At 43.0% G+C, this 18,505-nt stretch overlaps 7 protein-coding genes across 7 annotated transcripts; 4 read left to right on the top strand and 3 right to left on the bottom strand.

Annotated features, from left to right (window-relative positions):
* Nucleotides 1–866: 866 nt before the first annotated feature.
* Nucleotides 867–2,336, bottom strand: EAF01_003063 (uncharacterized protein; the record flags this gene model as incomplete). The annotated part of the gene is made up of 3 exons (XM_038911317.1): nt 2,047–2,336; nt 1,767–1,905; nt 867–1,615 (listed from the first exon to the last, which is right to left on the bottom strand). The coding sequence occupies exons 1-3, from the start codon at nt 2,173–2,175 to the stop codon at nt 867–869; spliced, it is 1,017 nt and encodes a 338-aa protein (XP_038772552.1). The 5' UTR covers nt 2,176–2,336.
* A 223-nt stretch (nt 2,337–2,559) lies between these two features.
* On the bottom strand, nt 2,560–4,860 carry EAF01_003062 (uncharacterized protein; the record flags this gene model as incomplete). The annotated part of the gene is made up of 1 exon (XM_038911316.1): nt 2,560–4,860. One exon carries the CDS (start codon nt 4,858–4,860, stop codon nt 2,560–2,562), a length of 2,301 nt encoding a protein of 766 aa, XP_038772551.1.
* A 336-nt stretch (nt 4,861–5,196) lies between these two features.
* EAF01_003061 (uncharacterized protein) lies at nt 5,197–5,652 on the top strand (the record flags this gene model as incomplete). Its single annotated transcript, XM_038911315.1, has 4 exons — nt 5,197–5,319; nt 5,371–5,469; nt 5,522–5,558; nt 5,615–5,652. The coding sequence occupies 4 exons, from the start codon at nt 5,197–5,199 to the stop codon at nt 5,650–5,652; spliced, it is 297 nt and encodes a 98-aa protein (XP_038772550.1).
* A 400-nt stretch (nt 5,653–6,052) lies between these two features.
* On the top strand, nt 6,053–6,478 carry EAF01_003060 (uncharacterized protein; the record flags this gene model as incomplete). The annotated part of the gene is made up of 3 exons (XM_038911314.1): nt 6,053–6,079; nt 6,196–6,330; nt 6,392–6,478. 3 exons carry the CDS (start codon nt 6,053–6,055, stop codon nt 6,476–6,478), a joined length of 249 nt encoding a protein of 82 aa, XP_038772549.1.
* Nucleotides 6,479–7,141: 663 nt separating this feature from the next.
* On the top strand, nt 7,142–9,107 carry EAF01_003059 (uncharacterized protein; the record flags this gene model as incomplete). Its single annotated transcript, XM_038911313.1, has 2 exons — nt 7,142–7,192; nt 7,242–9,107. 2 exons carry the CDS (start codon nt 7,142–7,144, stop codon nt 9,105–9,107), a joined length of 1,917 nt encoding a protein of 638 aa, XP_038772548.1.
* Nucleotides 9,108–10,355: 1,248 nt separating this feature from the next.
* EAF01_003058 (uncharacterized protein) lies at nt 10,356–11,494 on the top strand (the record flags this gene model as incomplete). Its single annotated transcript, XM_038911312.1, has 2 exons — nt 10,356–10,530; nt 10,713–11,494. The coding sequence occupies 2 exons, from the start codon at nt 10,356–10,358 to the stop codon at nt 11,492–11,494; spliced, it is 957 nt and encodes a 318-aa protein (XP_038772547.1).
* A 653-nt stretch (nt 11,495–12,147) lies between these two features.
* Nucleotides 12,148–16,435, bottom strand: EAF01_003057 (uncharacterized protein; the record flags this gene model as incomplete). Its single annotated transcript, XM_038911311.1, has 8 exons — nt 12,148–13,590; nt 13,641–14,240; nt 14,287–14,669; nt 14,725–15,193; nt 15,269–15,530; nt 15,585–15,672; nt 15,724–16,000; nt 16,055–16,435. 8 exons carry the CDS (start codon nt 16,433–16,435, stop codon nt 12,148–12,150), a joined length of 3,903 nt encoding a protein of 1,300 aa, XP_038772546.1.
* Nucleotides 16,436–18,505: the final 2,070 nt, after the last annotated feature.

The following is an 18,505-nucleotide window of genomic DNA, read 5'->3' as shown; positions in this document are numbered from 1 at the left end:
TAGTAAGTGTACGGACTGACGGGACACTATAAAGATTGATTTGTGAATATCTCTCAATGAATCAAATTATATTTCTTAAGAACTATTACAATTGTTCTTTAGACTTGAAACAATCAGATTGTGAAGTCTCATATCAAACAATCAAAGATTGAATTTGTTAAAAATTTCGAAAGTTGGGAAGTGTCCTGTCAATCCATGCACCCAGTGGTGATCCAGTCAACAAATCGACTGATGATGAAATCAAAGCTAGATTCGATGTCAAAATCAAAATCAAAATCAGATATAATATCATCCACCTCGCTATCTCAAAATTCCTCTTTCAAGCGGAAAACAGAAATTCTGAAGCATACACGAGATCAAGATCAACAGCAACATCAATGTGGGAGTCAACAAGAAGATGGAATAGAAGAATTGGATATCATCGGTATCCTTACGCTTGAAAAAGCACAGTTGGAGGAGAAGGTGATGGGATTGGAAGAGAGAGTGCGGGGGTTGGAGATGCAGAGGGAAAGGGATGTGTGAGGATGCTTTTGTGGATGAGGGTGGAGATGGCGAGGTTTGGGGAGTGGTGGGGAGGGGTGAGAAGTGAGGAGTGAGGGGCAAGGGGTGAGGGGAGAAGGAAAATGAAGGATCTTATGGAGTAGTAATGGATGGGGAAGAGGAGTCTGGGTTTTTTTGGGATGGGAAGGGTTTCTGCATAGCACTACTGCCATTTGATGCTATAAAAAGAAGTTTCTGAGATTCATGTTTCCGGACTTGTATCCATCCAGCTTCTCTTTCTCCATTCCTGTTTTACTCATATAAATCAACATCCTCGCATAAACTCTCCCCCACTACAATCCCGTTCCCTTTCTCATCCCCCCACCTCACAAATCCTCCCTAACAAACCTCGCAACCCAAACCCCCATCGCCTCCACCCCCTTCAAACCCCCCTCTACATTCCTCAAACTCTTCTCCAAAACATCATACATCATTTCCAACACATTCCCCCTCTTCCCCTCCTTATCCTCTCCCGCAGCCTCCCTCACCCTCCTCAACTCCCCCTCCTTCCACCTCCCCACATTCCCAACCTCCCAAACCCCATCTTCTAATCCCCTTCCATCCTTCACCATCTCTCTCTCAATCTTCCATCCTCTTTCTCTCATAACCTTCCGCATCTGCGTCGCGCTACGCACACATCTTACATTTCCACCTCCTTCTTCTCCTTCTTTTTTGAAGCCTTCTGAGATGGCTTGAAGCATGATTGCGAGGAGATGTGGGAATTGAGTGGAGGTGGGGGCGTTGAGATTCCATTCTGCGATGCAGATTTGTGTTTGGTTTGTAAGGAGATTAGGGGTAGGGATGGAATTTGAGGATTGGGGGGATGATAACAAGAGGGAGGAGATGTAGGAGATTAGTTGGGGAAAGAGAGAGGGGGATGAGAAGTAAAAAGTACTGTGGGAGAGGATGATGTGGGTGTATGGTTTTGAGTCTTGGGTTGTGGGTGAGGAGGAAGAGAGGGAGGAGAGGAGTGATTCGAGAAAAGGAATTGAAAATGTGTTGTGGAAAGTGATGCGGTGGCCTAATGGGCCGGATCTTAGTTGAGATTGGGCTTGGGAGAGAGTCCATGGTGAGCCTATTGTTTGTTAGTTCCTCGATTGGTGAGAATTTAATTTCATTTCCTTTTACATTCGACGCCTGGGCTGGAGAGAAAATCTTGCATGGGGAGAGAGGAGAAGAGAAGAGGAAGGATAATATTGGGTAGCAAAGAAAGAGCATATCAATACCATAATCAGGATCGCCAGGATCAACAGCATCAACATGACCATTCTCTCCAACCTGTGCAGCAAGTACCAATGTTGTATCTCCCTGACCACAGCCTATTTCGAGGACTTTTGATCCCGGTGGAATAGACCAGAAATTCACCTAGTTTTGTTTTAATAAGATTTTGCTGCCTTATAATCTTCACATTGTAGATGTTTGAAGAAGAGGGGTGGAAATGCTGAGTGAGCTAGGAGATTGATGGATTGAGGAGGATGGACAGGTAGGAGAAGTGAAGAGACAAACAAGTTCAACACGATGCCTAATTTGTGCAAGCAACGTTTCATTTCTTTCCTCATCGTGTTCGGGTGGTAAATCGCTTGTTTTGGGAAAATACGTGTCGAGTATTTCTCGAGGAATGATGGTTTCCGCCATTGTGTATAATATTTTAGAAATTGGATTAAGATGTTGAGATGAGGAAAAGGATTTTTATGAAAGATTCAAGGGAGATGTATGAGAATGTCACGTACTTTTATTGTGATAAGTAATCGAGACAATGATTGAGGGAAGGTAGAGAAGCACTTGTCTGAGGAAGCTTGAAAGTTTGAGTCATACACTAGTATGACTATGACCCCCATTCATGCATCGTGGATTCTAATCACATCACCTGCATATGGGGATATAGGACTGCTTATTGTGGCACAAAGTCTCGAATTCTCTCATCCGCTAACTCTAATTTCCATAAACCCCAAGATTGACGTTGCCCAAGAAGATTTTCAAAGAGAATGAAAGTGTGATGAAATGAGATGAATTCTTAGACTATCGATGACTTGTTTTATTTTCGAATCTATGGTCTTGCACGACTTTGGCTGCTAATTGAACTGACCCACCAACGACCTTTCTGTCCTGATTATATCGGTATTCATTTTTTCTCTTGAGAAGTCTCGCCAAAGATCTTCTTTGTCGTCTCTTCTTTGACCTGGTATCTCCATAAACCCTTCTCCATATCCTCAATTTTGTATCTTCAGGTTTTCCAGTATCCAAACGTACATGACCTGTATATGTTTGATAAGTCAACACTCCTCGTAAAAATGTTCTATAATTATTGACTATGTCTGGAACCTTCTGAAATGCCCAATTTGCGTGGTCTTTAGACAAGTATTCAGCTGGCCTATAGATGAGATAATTGATCCATTGTCGCATGTACATCCTGCTAACCCTCAATTTGAAACGGTAAAATATGAAGTCTCTTTGCCGAATTTGTGTGATTACCGAGTCTGGCTTTCTTCGTTTTAAACTACTTTCGTATAGGATCCTGTACCGATCTACTCTTTTGGCCAGTTTATTGTGTAGTTGACGGGCCCTTGCGATCTGAATCTGGGCGGTTCCAATTTGCCGGTTATAGAGAAGGTGACGAATGTAGATGTTGTACATTGAAAGATTGGGTTCGACGTTATAATGCAGAATCATATTATTCCAAACTTCGTTTATGCTAGACGAGGGCAATACTCCTTCGTCAAATCCCAACTCGCGTTGAGCGGCACTTCCCCGTCTTCTAGCAAAAACTGCAGTCCACTCCAATAAGTCTTGCCAAGCCCGCTTCGGAATATCAATGGAGTACTTTCGTGATACTTGATCCATTACATGTATAGCCATTGGTAAATCGTTATTGATACAAAACATATGGATGATCGTACGAAGTAACCTTCGCGATGGATACAATGGAGAGTCTGGAAGACGTATATTGAGCTTCGAATTCTCACCGTTTTTCAATTCGATATCAATGTTCCACACTCGCTTGAGAATTGTTTTGGCAGTCTCAAGGTCTCCCTCTCTACTTGCCGATATCATCAACAAGCAAAATGTCTCCTCATTCCCCATCAGACCCGCCTTCCCCATTTCTTGAAATAATTTATTGACCGAGAGTCTGACTCCATCGTTAGATCCGATTCGGTGTCTATTGAATTGATAGGGTCTGTTTTCCCATTGACGGAGATCCTTGTGGTGAGATACAACTCTTAGTCTTTCAGAATGGTACGGGCTAAGAACATCCGACCAACACATAGTAGCCATGTAATAATTAAAACATTCCACATCTGGTAGGATCTTTCTATTTTCCATCACTTGAAATTGATTGGAAATCAAAGACTTCCATGTCAATTCTGCAACTTCCTGATGTCCCGTAAACTTTGCAGCCCTGAGGAGCATTTTGTATTCGGACAGATGGATTGGATACTTTATTTGCCGTTTCATAATGATTCGACGCAAATGCCAAAGATAGACAGTGTAGGCACGATGAGTTCCGTCATAGTCAAGAGTATCCGTTCTCATTTCCAATAAATCTTTATGCTTGAAGTCTTGTAACAATGCTTTGTATCGTCCGAAAAAATGTTTGGGATCTAGTAATCTAAGGATTTCGGAAAATGTATTTGGGGGAATATCCAATAAAGGCGAATAATTCACACCGAAATTATCCACCTTGGAAAGTTTTATCAGTACTTTGAGAAGTTCATGAGGATCTCGTAACTGAAGTGCTCTGAGCACATTCTTGTATTCAGAAACCATTTTAGCTTCTTTGAGGAGGATTCTTCGTTGAGCTTGATTAACGGGCAATCCCACACCAACTTTTCGAATGACAGAAACCAGATCGGACCCATCGGATACTTCTTCTTGTTCTCCGGGAGTCGGAATCTCAAGTGGGTAAATATCTCCGTATGCTTCTTGACTTTGAGATTTTTCGGTGGCATGTTTTCCAACCCACCAATCCTTTAAATTTTCCTCTTTACTCCAAGCTGGCTTCATCCATTCTGGTGTTTTGAAGAATGTCTTCACATTTCGATGTTTATTCCTTATCTCGTATCGTCTCCAGTATGCTTGTTTTGCTGCCTGCGATCCATCGTTGCTGATCTCATCTCCTTCCTCGAATTGCTCAACGTTCGTTGCGTCCTCTTTCCCACTTTCTCTTCCCACAAAAGTACTGGGATTATTTCTTGGTCCTGTCGATCCGTACAACCGTCTTCTCTCATTGTAATTTCTATCGGGTTTCGTAAACGGTGACACATGAAGAGATGTAGCGATTGTGGACTTGCGCGTCGCAAAACCGCGCAAGAAAGGCCCCATTATATGTGATTTTGAAAATCATCATTCTCCCACCCTTTCTCTTCTCTTCTCGCATTGACCATGTAATTGATGAGATCAATTGAATTGTAATCTGGGGAAACCTGGGGAAAGTTGAAAAGGGTCCACTTGGTGTTGTCAATGGCGGGAAGTTAAAAGTGGTGGTTTGAAAGTGGTGGATTTGGTGGATTTCGCTTGATTATTTGAATTTTTTAGTGAGCGCGGCAAATCCCGCTGTGCAAAGCGACAACCTCTATCCGATTCAGAGGTAAGTCCAAAACGTCAATCCTGGAGATTATTCACAACAACAAAAGTTCGTCGGCATAAAACGAAACAAACATGGCAGATATTGATGATGGTGCATCTGCACCAGCGGAACCTCTTGATTTGGTGCGACTTTGTCTTGATGAGGTTGTTTATGTGAAAATGAGGGGAGACAGAGAATTGAAAGGAAGGCTACATGTGGGATATACCCCTGCAAGACATTGGGGTGCTTATACTGATGACCGGTAGGCTTATGATAGTCATTGCAATTTAGTATTGGGGGATGTGGTAGAGACAATCTATGTTGTAGAGGAGAGCGAAGAAGATGATGGGGAGGAGATCGTAAAGGTCGGTCTGTATCCTACTCGACATGCGCTTTCAACTAACATTTTTTTCGCAGACGGTTGTCAAGAAATCCGAGATGTTATTTGTTAGAGGCAAGTATTCTTGGATCCTCACTTGGGTTTCGTTGTATCTGACAGTCTTTCAACAGGCGACAGTGTTATACTTATCTCGCCCAGATCCTCATAAAATCAAATACCGACAACCCATTACACAAAAAAACCCGAGAAATAGTTCTACGAAAGAGAGACTGTAAAGGTCAGAGGATGAGAGAACAATACGGCGGGCAAAAAAGGGGAAATTCCACAATGATCTGGCCGCAAAAACCGAAACTCGAGGACCACATAGGCCGGGAAGAATAGATAGGCGCGAGACGGAAGAACAAATAATATATGTAACAATTCCAGCCAAGACATACGCGCCCAGACAGACGTGAGATTGTGTAGTGCCATGGGTACTCGATTGACATCTGGCTTTTGCTACCATGTCTGCAAATGTTTAGCTGCTCTGATCTTCCCAGAGCTCCTGGTTTGAACGTTTCGGATGGCATGGAATGTTGTGAGCTGTTACACCTGGGTCAATTGTGACAATGCCTAGTCGCATTAATCTTCACAAAGTGTTTCTATTCGAGAATGTGTTGATAAGATATACTTTGACGCGCTTGATCCTGATCGAATTCAGTTGCGCAGCAGGATTGCTCCGACTCTTTGTTTTCTTGTCATTTATTTGCAGAGGTTAATCACAAGCAAGTTTTTGGAGGAGAAAGCTATAGGCGACCAGGGACAGAAATTTCCAAATATCTCGAAGGGAGGGGCTAGAGCTGAAACTACAGCTCGTGGTTGGTTCTGCTACATGCAACCCCAAAGTGTAATTACCATGAGCTCTTTGTGAGAATGTTTCCTCTCAATGATCACTTCTCCCATTCTAGCCATTATCAGAGCAGATGTCAAATTATGGCCATCGACAATTCGATTCGATCACAATCTTGAGCTCGAAACTTAATGCATACCAGTGACTACTTCATTTAACAACGCTGCTATAGAAGAACTCTCAGATTATGAATGTTCATTGTCAAACTATAGTGAACGCGTACACTTGATTTGAAGAGAGGAAACTCGAGATGGATACCTAGACCCAGATCTTGTCACTTTCTTGCTAAAACCTCAATATATTGCTTTTTTTTTTTCGTTCTACACTTGCTTTGGGTTGACATGGGCACAAACAGCCATTGCGGGGTTCAGGGGTTCTTGTACTACGATGTCCAGCATGTATATATTTACAGATGACATTGGTGGTATCCCGCAACAACCGTAGAATATGTAGATATAAATATGTTCTTCAAATGAATCAGATATCAGATTCATGTCTTTCCAGTCAAAAAAGATGTAGGAACTCAGCCTTAGGGCAATGACTCAAAGATCTATGATTCATTCATCCCGAGATGCTTATCGATAAAGCTTCACTTAGACTTTACACACCGAACAGTCATCTCCCACTATATACTTAAGAACTACTAGTCTCCATCGATAACTCTTTTGTATTTAATTCACTAATATTCCAGATTCTCTTGTATATCCTAGGTACCTACTTCAAAGCAGTCTTTTATGATCCTACAAATATACTGCAAGTAAATTACGTTATTGCCACAACACTTTTTGGAAAGCAGACAAACAGAAATATGACTTCAAAAGGCAAACAGCTTCCACATGAGCGGCGGAAGGGCGAAACTGTATTATATCCTTTGGCAGAGTATATTCCATATTCCTAACAGACAATAGGCTCTGAGCGAGTTCGCGGAATACGTTGAAAAGCAACAAGCACTTCGATATCCCTCGTATTCCACTTCCAGTTCAACAACAGGTGGACCCTCAACCACCGCAACATCAGTTACTACCGTAGAAGATCATGCCGAACTCACAGATATCTTAAACTCTCTCGATATAGCGGATACCAGTCCCCAAGTACGAATAAAAGAACTACTGCTCTCGACCGACGAAGATCAATTAACGCTCCTCAAAAATATTCTGGAGTTGCGATTGGAGGAGGGGCATGGAGAGACTATTTTTGAGATTGGTTTTGAGAACAATGGTGATGCAATGGGATTCAATAAAGGGGAATGGGATCTTGCCTTGAAAAGACTAAAGGAAGCGGCAGGAAAGTTGAACAGTGATTGTCAGTTACTGTTAACGAATGGAGTGGGTGGCGAGGTGGAGGGTGAAACTGGAGAGTCGAAAGAGAAAGATTGTACAGGGAAAGTTCTAGTACGACAACATCCTGCCAGTGTGGAGGAAGTCATCGAGACAAGAATTGCTGTGGTGGGAAATGTCGACGCAGGAAAAAGTACCATGCTGGGTGTGTTGGTCAAAGGTGGGTTGGATGATGGAAGAGGAAAAGCAAGAGTGAATCTCTTTCGCCACAAGCACGAAATAGAGAGTGGAAGAACTAGTTCTGTTGGTATGGAAATCATGGGGTTTGATACTATGGGCAAAGTTGTCGCATCTGATGTTCCTGGTAGAAAACTATCATGGGAAGAGATTGGGAAACGATCCGCAAAAGTGATCTCCTTTACCGATTTGGCCGGGCATGAACGATATCTACGAACTACCGTGTTTGGGCTCTTATCTTCGTCTCCGAATTACTGTTTACTAATGGTCGCTGCAAATAATGGACTCATTGGTATGAGTAAAGAGCATCTTGGTATCGCTCTTGCGTTAAATGTACCAGTTATGGTTGTCATTACTAAAATCGATATCTGTCCTCCTCAAATTCTGGAACAAACCATCAAGCAAATTACCGGCATATTGAAAAGTCCTGGAGCCAGGAAGATACCAATCTTCATCAAGAATCGAGAAGAATGTATCAATACCGCAACTCAATTCGTTAGCAAACGGATTTGTCCAATCTTCCAGGTATCCAACGTCACTGGAGAATCCCTAGATCTCGTTCGAGCTTTCCTCAATATTCTACCTCATCATGGCCATTATGATGCCGAAGCACCTTTCGAATTCCATATTAACGATACTTTCTCGGTTCCATTCGTAGGCACTGTAGTATCAGGGATCGTAAAGTCTGGCGTTGTCCACGCAGGTGACACTGTACTCGTTGGACCTGACTCTCTTGGTCAATTCACAACGACAACCATTCGTTCCATCGAACGTAAACGAATACCAGTTCCAGCTACATCTGCTGGTCAATCGGCTTCGTTTGCATTAAAACGTGTTCGGAGAAAAGATGTTAGGAAAGGAATGGTTGTTCTTCCAAAACTCGAGCAGAATGCCCCTAAAGTTTACCGAGAATTTGTTGCGGAAGTTTTGATTCTTTCTCATGCCACCACTATCAAAACAAAATATCAAGCAATGTTACATGTTGGACCTGTCAGTCAGACGTGTGCTATCATTGATATTGATCGAAGTTATATTCGAACTGGTGATCGAGCAACAGTCGCGTTCCGATTTGTACAAAGACCGGAATACTTGGCTCCGGGTGACAGGCTGTTATTTAGGGAGGGGAGAACGAAAGGTTTGGGAATTGTGAAGAGTGTGGGTTATGATCCTGCAAAACCGTTGGGGGGTGTCAAACCTGAAGGAGATGGCACAGAAGCTGCAGAGACGAATACTCCTGCTGAGACTGCAAAGGCTCCTTGATAGGCTTGGAGAGCCGTGGAGATTACATATTAATGTTTCGTGTTTCATTTTATCATGGGGACAGCATCATAGCCGAAGGTGGTGGTGTACATGGGAGATGGGGTGGGTGGAGCCATTGATTGTTTCTTATGGGGTTATGAAATGAGTTTACGAGTTAATGCATACTGTTCATTACACAAATGGAATGGAAAAGTAGAGTTGGGGGTATAGAGTAACAGAATCAGGCCTACTCAAACCTTGGGGTCGAGGGTCTTTTAGATCTGTCAATCCCAAAGATCCTCCACATCTAGATCGAAGCTACCAAGGGGGATTCCCAAGCATCTGATATCTAATACTCCCTCTAAACTCGATCAAATCAAAGTAAACTCGCCATCCCCAATCTGTTGGAAAGCAGATAGCGGTACACCCAGTAAGTAAGCCAGCCACCATCCAACCCCTCTGTCCCTCTTAACCTGCATGACAACACGTGATCAAGGCTATGACGTCGATACCAATCCGGGGTACATAAGTTCAGGTTCGGTGGATTCAGGCACGTCATCAATAACTTTCTCCGATATCAAGGTCTGGAACCATTAATTAGTAATCACAAGTCAAGTCTCCAGATTTGCATTTGGAGAGAAATCTGGGTTATTTTTTTGATGGGGGGATGGATTGTAGATTGGCTTGTTAATTGGGTTGGTTAGTGTAAGGTTAATTGATTGATGCGTTTTACAATTGGAACTTGTGGCTGGGTGTTTGTTTGAATTTTGAATAGTGGGAGTGGGAGTGATTTTGAAATTTGGGATTTTCTGGGAAGAAGATGTAGAAGCAGAAGTAGAAGCAGAAGCAGGCAAGGTTAATAAAAGTGGTAGGTAGACTGGCTGGCAGAATTTATAACTTTTCTGGTGGGTTTTAGCCAACAGAGTTACCTACTACTAGTCACTACGTCAGTTTGAGGCGGTGACTAGATAATGGGTGGGTGGTACAATGACAATCCATGACAATAGATGGAATAAAGAGTGGGAATTTGGAAGCGTCTTTTTCTTGTTTCTGGTTTCTGGATTTGGGTGTATGGTTGCTTATATTAGGGGACGTGTACCCACCTACATTTCCTGATGTTGAAGAGATTATTTCTACATCATACAGATACCGATATAAATACAAATATACCTACCTACCTACCTACCTACCTACCCACCGATACATATAACAAATCGATCAAACGAGACAAACAACATCCCACTCAAGATCAAGCACCCAAACGCAAACATGGAAACTGTAAATAACATCGCCGCCGCCGCATCAAAGGTTATCTGGGGCGAACCTCAAGAAACAACCGATGCGGCAAAGGCAACGGTGGTGCCGGAGACGAAGGGGTCGGAACCAATTAGTGGGGAGCTGGGTGATACGAACAAGGGGGAGCCGTATGATTTGGGGAATGCGGGTATGTTTTTCTCTGTTTTTTTCCTGGCTTTGAACTCGGTGTTTTGGGGGGTGGATAAGGATAGGGACGAGGATAGGGATGAGGATGAGATGAGATGAAGATATATGGGAGATGAAGTGCAAGACGATGGGATCCATGATCAATAAACACATAAACCAATCCACTAACCAACCCATCACCAGATGCCACAAGCACCGAAAATACCCTTTCCTCCACCATCGACGGCACCACTTCCACATCCACATTCACACCCACCGACAGCACCACCCTTTCTCCCCCCGGCCTCGCCGCCAAACCTCTCGATTCCTCCTCCCCCTCTACCTCCACCACCACTTCCGTCTCCGCAACCCCCGACTCCGTATCCCGCACTCTGGCCGAAACACACATCGCGCCACTTTCCTCCCCTGATCCCTCTGCTTCCACCACCACCACCACTTCCGCTCCAATCAAAGTTACTTCTGAGAAACCTTTGATTTCGGAATACATCAATCCCAATTTCCCAGAAACATCTACATCTGCCGAGAAATCCCTCTCCCTCTCCACCTCCTCCGCCACCTCCGAAACCACACTCAAACCCACCGATCCTTCCACAGCAGGCGAACCCCCAAAACCAAGCAGCACAGCCAACGCCCAAGGAATCCCCACCGATCTACAACCGCTCCCCTCATCTGCAAACGCAGAGAAACAGGAGCGCGAAACCGAAAGCACAGGGACAGGCGAAAAACACATCAGGAGTTCCGGGCTCGTAGCCGAAGGAGGGGATTTCGATGCTGGGAGGTCTGGGGCGGGGAGGGAAGCGGATCGATTGTTGGGGGTGGAGGGGAAGAGTGCTGTTGGGGGAGGAAGTGGGGTAAGCGCAGTGAGTAGTGAAGAGGATCATGATCATGAAAATGGCGAGGGAAAGAAAGAGGGTAAATTGACGCATTTGAAGGAGAAGATTAAGGAGAAGTTGCATAAGCATTAGGAGCGTAGATAGATATTTGATAGGGGGTGATGAAGGTGGTGGTGAGAGTGATAGGGGTGAGGATGTCATTTATCTTTTTTGGGATTCGGAATTAGGGGTGAGGGTTTCGAGGCTTATTTCGTGACTTTTTTTTTTCCTTGGGAAATATGGATGATGAGATGTGTCATGAGATTTGTTATGAAATGAGATGAGATGAAATGATAATTTATGAATTCGAGTTAGTCACTGCGAGAATCAATTGGATTGTGATATGATTTGAGAAGTAGAAGGTGATGATATGATAGCAGGAAAGATATCACAACAATGTCATGGAAACTCTACAAACCATGCAGGATTCCATGAGACAAAATAAGAAACGCCACTGATCTATAGAACGAGTTCCATTTTTCTATCTAGCTATCTAGCTATCGAGCTACCTAGCATTCTAGTTCTAGTGTACACATGAAAGTCAACATAAACCACCATGAAACAAATCTCAAGCAACTCCATGTCATTTCCAGATTCACCCCAGAGCCATCATGAGTATTCTCAAAACTCGAACGCCAACTTTAGAAAAGCAGAAACATTCTAGCAATGTAAATAGAACTCTCCAAACCAACTGAAATAGAAACGGCAATATGCAATGATCCATCTCGAATGCCACCACGGAAACTTTAAAGACCTTCTAGAAAGTCAAAATCATCGTTACTGGATTTGAGCATGTCATTCTTGGAACCCGATGCAGTAGCAACCTCGTTGTTGTTGAAAGTAACTTCACCATTGCGAGAATCGACCTCGTTGCTGAAAGCACCATCGAGAAGAAGATCGTTGCTACTGTAAGTAACGCCATTTGTGTGAACCCCATTAGTGCGGTTAGAAGCTCCGTTGTGGATGGAAGCGGCCAAATCATCATTGCCATTGCGAAGAATGCCATTATTGCTGTAAGCTATGCCATGGCTACCTCCATTGACTTCGTTATTGCTGGGGAAAATCTCATCAAAGTTTTGAAACCCCTCATGACTGCTTCTTGGACTCTGATTTTCGCTGCGAGTGATTCCACTAGTGCCTACCATTCGAGGTATAACATTTTGAATCTTGGGACCAACAATTCTCTTTCCGTTCTCAACCCGAACTAGCTTATGAGTTTCTTCAAAGACCAAATCCCCAGAGTCTGGCTTATTTTCATTTGCGAGCTTTTCTCGCTCAAAACGCTCTTGATCAATGTTCTTATCTGAACAAACTGGGTCCCAAGTATCCCAAAGTTGACGGCCCTTTTCTGGTGACATGTCTCTCTTTGTGGGAGAGGATGCAAATGTATAAAGCGAATTTTGACTACCCAATTGACCCGATGAGAACTGTGTGTATGAATTGCTCTGCCCAATTGGCTGATCCAATTTCCAGGACTTTTGTAGAGAGCGTTCTTTCTGCTTGGAGGGAACAGTGTTCAACGCATTGGTTCCAATCTCATTTTCGACAGTAACCTTCTTGGGTGAAGTTGCTAGCTGAAGAGCCTTCATGCGATCCAATGTACGACATTCTTCGCATCTACAATTTTGACCACAATTGTTGCTGCAACCATGACCACAGTCAAGCAGCTTTCCACAAGGTTCTTTACAGATAACTTGATCATGAGGAGTCGGATGGCACTTATAAGGACATAAATGGCCACACGGCAACGTTCCACCACAAAACTCATGACAACCACCACTTAGATCTTCCCAATGTTCAGGCTCTGAGACATAAGAGTGATTCTCATGCTTAGAGCATAATATAGGCAGCTTGGAGCCAAATCTCTTCTCATCCAGTAGATGCAAAAGAATCGGCATCCAAAGCTTCTCTCGAGAGCCATTATCAGCTTCTTGCCCCGCCACAGTAAGTGCATTCCCAAAGATGTAGAGACCACGTTGTGCACGAGACAATGCAACAACCACACGATTCTTACTTCGTAAGAATCCTACCGAACTATGAGGATTACCTCTTACTAATGATAGCAAGATAACTTCATTTTCCTCGCCTTGATACGCGTCAACAGTATAAACCTTGAAGTATGGTGTTGCAACGCTTGTGACACGTCGACTAAGCTCCTTTAGGAGTAATTTTCGTTGACCATTATAGTACTATGAATCTATTAGCCAAGAATTGTAGGGAAGTTAGAATCAATCCATACTGTTAATACAGTAATTTTTTCTGGCTTGATACCATTAAGAACTAAGTAGTTGAAGAATCCAGCGACCATTTCAGCTTCCGGGGCATTGTAACAACTCATGTTGACATCTCTATGTTCTTGCCATTTGTGTGAGAAGAAGTATAAATCAAAATTCATGCCAGGAACTGGAGGACGATGATTAACTCGGTCTCGTACATTCTGGTGATCATGAAGATCGATATAGAACGGACTCGGTTCAATACACAAAAGCTCTCGAATCTCTGAAATCATACGACGTTGTTTGTTCAGCATTGTGTAAGCCATACCATTATTAACAAGTCGCTCAAACAAAGAGATTGACATGTAATATGGGTGTGACATGAAGCGGTCAAGTGTAGTATTTGCCGTCAATTGTCGATGATCTCCTACAAGTATCACTTGCTGAAGAGATGGAATGATACCTGCTGAGACATTTGCTTCTAGAGTTTCTGCAGCTTCTTCGATGAGTAGTACACTCGGATTTAAAGCAGAAAGTAGTCCCCTATATTTAGATAGACCAGTCGTCGTACACCCAATGACTCTTGTGTCTATGTTGTCGATAAAATCGGCATCACGTCTCCACTATTTTTATCAGCAAAGTCAATCATTTGTAAAAGAGTTAGCATACCTTTGCTATCTTTAAGTTATTCATCGAGGCTCTATAACTCTTGAATTCCTCACTGAGTTTATGGGTCAGTTGATCATAGTAGAGTTTTTCCCAGTGGCAATAGACCTGACCGCGATACTTGTCTGGAATGTCGAGAAGACTCCCAACTCTGGCGAGTATGTTCTTGGGAGAATTTTTGCCGATGGCTCGGGAACCAAAAGTTTTACCTGTATATGAACGACTGAATGGAACCCACTTCCCGTTTAGAGCATCCATGACATCATTCGCTTGGACTTCGACTTCGTTCTCTTGCAATTGATCAAACTCCTGGTCGGGGTCTTCTATCTCAAGATGCTTGTTAATCACTGGAGTTCTCGGCATGCGGACTTTCTGTGCTCCAAGCCCTACGACACTAGTAAGCAGAGTTAAGTAAACATGCCTGAGCTCTTGTATACGTACAAGATTCAATAGGATCGACGTTTTCATCTTGCGTGTCCGCCGAGTCGCACCAACCAGGCTCGAAAAAAGAATCAAAATGTTCTTGACTCATAACGCCAGACTCCAAAAGAACTCTAGCGGGTAAAATCCCGAAGCCAATGATGGGGAAAAGCATTAATTCAATAGAATCAATCAATTTGTTGTGTGCTTTGGAAGCTGATCCGACACCGCCATTGAATTGCTTAGTTTTCAGCTTTTTGTGCTCTTCACGGAGCTCATACAAAGTTCGTGCTATAATTGTCGGGTTTTTCTTGTCACATCTGCTCCCTAGACGCACAAAATTTTCCTCGAAACCAGCAATGTGAGTGAGTAATTGATCAAGAGCATGATTAGTCTGAGCTGCGACAATGATAGGTCCGTTACCCCTGTTGCACAACATGGCCTTGAGAGCTTGGACGGAAGTAAACGTCTTACCAGTACCCGGCGGGCCCTATCGACGAGGGTTGAATCAGTTCGGAGCTCCTTGCGCAAGCAAAATTGAAAACAGTGAAGAAGAATATCTCACCTGTACAATTGCTAAGCTTTGAGTGAGCATACGCTTACAAGCCGCGAGCTGGGAGTCATCCATGCCTGATTTTGGAAGAATCGGAAACTCCTTCAAAACATTAACATGGCACAGATTTTCGTCCTCTTCGTCGGTGAGTTCTGGAAGATGATCACCACTCGATAGGGCAATTGAACGAAGGTCGAGACAAGGTCTTTCCTTGATATGATCAGGTGGCAGAATATCTCTATCCATTTCAATCAGATACTTTTGGATATAGGGTCTATTCTCATTAGTGTCATATTTCTTTTTACTTCCTCAATCTTCATTCACGTACGAATATTCGGTGGCCAATTTTTGAAGTGCTACAAGCACATGACGGTATGCTTCAAAAAACCCCACTCGGGACTGAATCATAATATATGCTATAAAAGACATTAGTTTCTACTGAATGGTGCGGGCATTGTGTGACCAACACTCTGTTGGATTCAATATAATGTCTTTGTCATACCCAAAGAAGATATCAACTTGTGGAGGGTCACAGTCTAAGCCACCCTCTATGGGCCTAGCTGCGACAGTACCGACCTTACATATGGAACGAAACTTATCGCTAGTTGGGCTTAAACATAGGAGACTACCTTGTGTAAGTCTGCTCGACTGCTCCCACCGGATTCTTTTGCCTGCTTTGTCACTTGAGAATTCAATCCTGAACGCTGGACCGAGATGACTTAGTTGGAGACCAACGAGGTGGACCTATAACAATATTAGTAAGAACGTCTTTGGTAACTGTTATGTCACACCACATACGTCTGTATAGATAGAGGTGTCTTGTGTATCACTCATGTCACTGTTTTTCTTGAACTCAGCAACAGACTGACGAAGAGGAGCAACTGCATCTTCTCGTAAGATCTGATAATGAAAACCAAGGTATTCTTCCTTAGAGCTCCAAGCCCCATCGATATTGTTGTGTGGCAGGCGTGGATCAAATTCTTTCGGCTCCGCCAATCTTTGGTAATCCATTGGCTGCTCTATACCATCCTTGTCTTGCCATGATACATCCTCAAGAATTTCTTCACTAGTTGGAATTTCGGGAAGATTTCTCCAAGATTCGACGAATTTTATTCTCGCGTAAGGTTTCTGCACATGCTCTCGCAATACACAATCCGCAGAAGCTCTATTGTACACCATGGTCGCGGTTTCTTCTCTACAACCAGAAGTCAGTCCATATTCTTAAACCTTTTAGTTTCGTCAAGTATGGGATCTTGCTGACCTTGGCATATAAGCTCTAGGTCATTCCCTGTGTTATTCAACAGCTGCGATGTAGCTATTAGACTCGCATCATCTTTAATGACTAGATGAAAAACTGAAGAAGGTTTGTGAGTGTCGAATTTCACGGCGATTGTCGGTTGGAAGATGGGCTTGTGTTGTGACCTCCCAAGACCCTTCAGGTTGCGCAAGACTGTAAAGGTGACAATATAGACTTCAACTTCAAACGCAAGCGGATAGAAAAAATGTTTAATCAACTGAGCAAATACAAAATCCACGGTCTTGGAAGCAGATTTTAAGTGTGGAAAGACGTTAAGAACTCTTATAATAGTCAGCATTCTGTGTGCCAATGTGTGTCAAACAATGCTATAGAGTTGACTTTTCTCACCTGAAGCGTTGCCCGCCGGAATTGTTTCAATTGATTTGCGGGTCGTTGAGGAAGGATCTAATTGTCTGAATCCGATTGTCTGAATCCGTACTTAAGCTTTCCAGAAAATTGTCGTTGTCAACAAGTATGTTATATGGCGCGCTGAAGATCCTGTATTGGTCGCAAACGGTCATTCATGAAACGCGCAGTTGATCTCACCAGGAGTTGATATCAATTCTTCTCAGTTGATCTCAATGCAATATTTTGTTATGCAAGTGATTTGAAGGTTTAGAGAGTGAGATCGGAACTCCCAAAATACCTAGAGGAAAATTTGGTAGAATTCACTTTGTCGAGCCTTCCCAAAACAATCCAAATTTGCAAGCGAGAATCGGAATGAGGTGGGCAGCTTTAGAATTTCCTTTGACACCTATTTAATGAACTCTCCAAGTGATACCTACCTAGGTAATGAATGAAGAGATGAAGAGAAGAGAAAGGTAAAAAGAAAAAGGGTGGATATCTAGTATGGACTTCTGAGAAGTTTCTTGAGCGTACACACTTCCACTCGTTTGCAAGCCTTGGATCGGCTCGGTAGCTTGCAGTTTGCATATTGCATATTGCATATTCCATATATTAAGACTTTGTTTTTATTGATGATTGAATTTTGAAAGCAAACAGAGATTGAGGTACCTGGTAGCCCATTTCCTAGTACTAGAAGGTACCTAGGTCTGGGCAATGTCTTCTACTCACCCGTCGTAAAAAGTCGTGTGTGTTTAGTTTGTGGAGAGGTTAGATGCTAAAGATACACGCAATCATCTATCTACCTTGGAGATAGAGACTTCCAAAGAGTACCTAAGTAGCTACATAGCTGGGCCGACTATAAACTGATTTGGATCATGCCTACCTAAATATATGACACACTACCTGTGGTATGGCTGAAAGCCTTATGACACCTCATCCAATCCTGGTCAAAACCTTGATGTATAACCCATCTCCTGCATTAGATTCCAGATATCTCATTGTTTCCTGGGGCGTTTCTAGGCAAGCATTGATTCGAACCATGATCATTGGAATGCATTTGAGGATTCGAGATCTGTAGGATAGAATTGGATTCAATTCTACAGGGTAATCACGTTCTTCAAGATGAGTATTTCGAGTCAATAGTGCCCCAATAGTTCCCTCAAATCTAATCTAATCTACCACGCTGTATAGCGGACGGTCTTGATGTCATGAAAGAAGTTTTTAGAAGTTTTAGATGTTTCCAACGTTGATGCAGTGAGGTTCTCAGCCTCCCACGTGATGCATAACCTTATTGATGCGGCCGCTAGCATGACTAGCTATCAAGATCCTGTCTTCGCATTCATGATTCAAAGGCCAATTATATTTGTATCATCACAATATAACTTACCAATTCTTCAATTGTACAAAAAGCCCTTCAATCGTTGTGGTTTGAATGAGCTTGAATTGTTTCTACTGTCTGGAGAATCTGTGACGTACTTTATTTGTACAAATTTAAAGTAGTTCCGAATTCATTCCCGAGTATTTACTCAGAATATCCTTGTGCGCCCCGCGTCGCCCTACAATCGAATTCAAGCTGAATAGCTTGCATTGACGCGAATTCATTGCTG

The sequence above is a fragment of the Botrytis porri genome (genome assembly GCF_014898465.1).
Source record: "Botrytis porri strain MUCL 3234 chromosome Unknown BPOR_004, whole genome shotgun sequence".
NCBI classification, from domain to species: domain Eukaryota; kingdom Fungi; phylum Ascomycota; class Leotiomycetes; order Helotiales; family Sclerotiniaceae; genus Botrytis; species Botrytis porri.
This window is presented reverse-complemented; position numbering and strand designations above follow the sequence as displayed.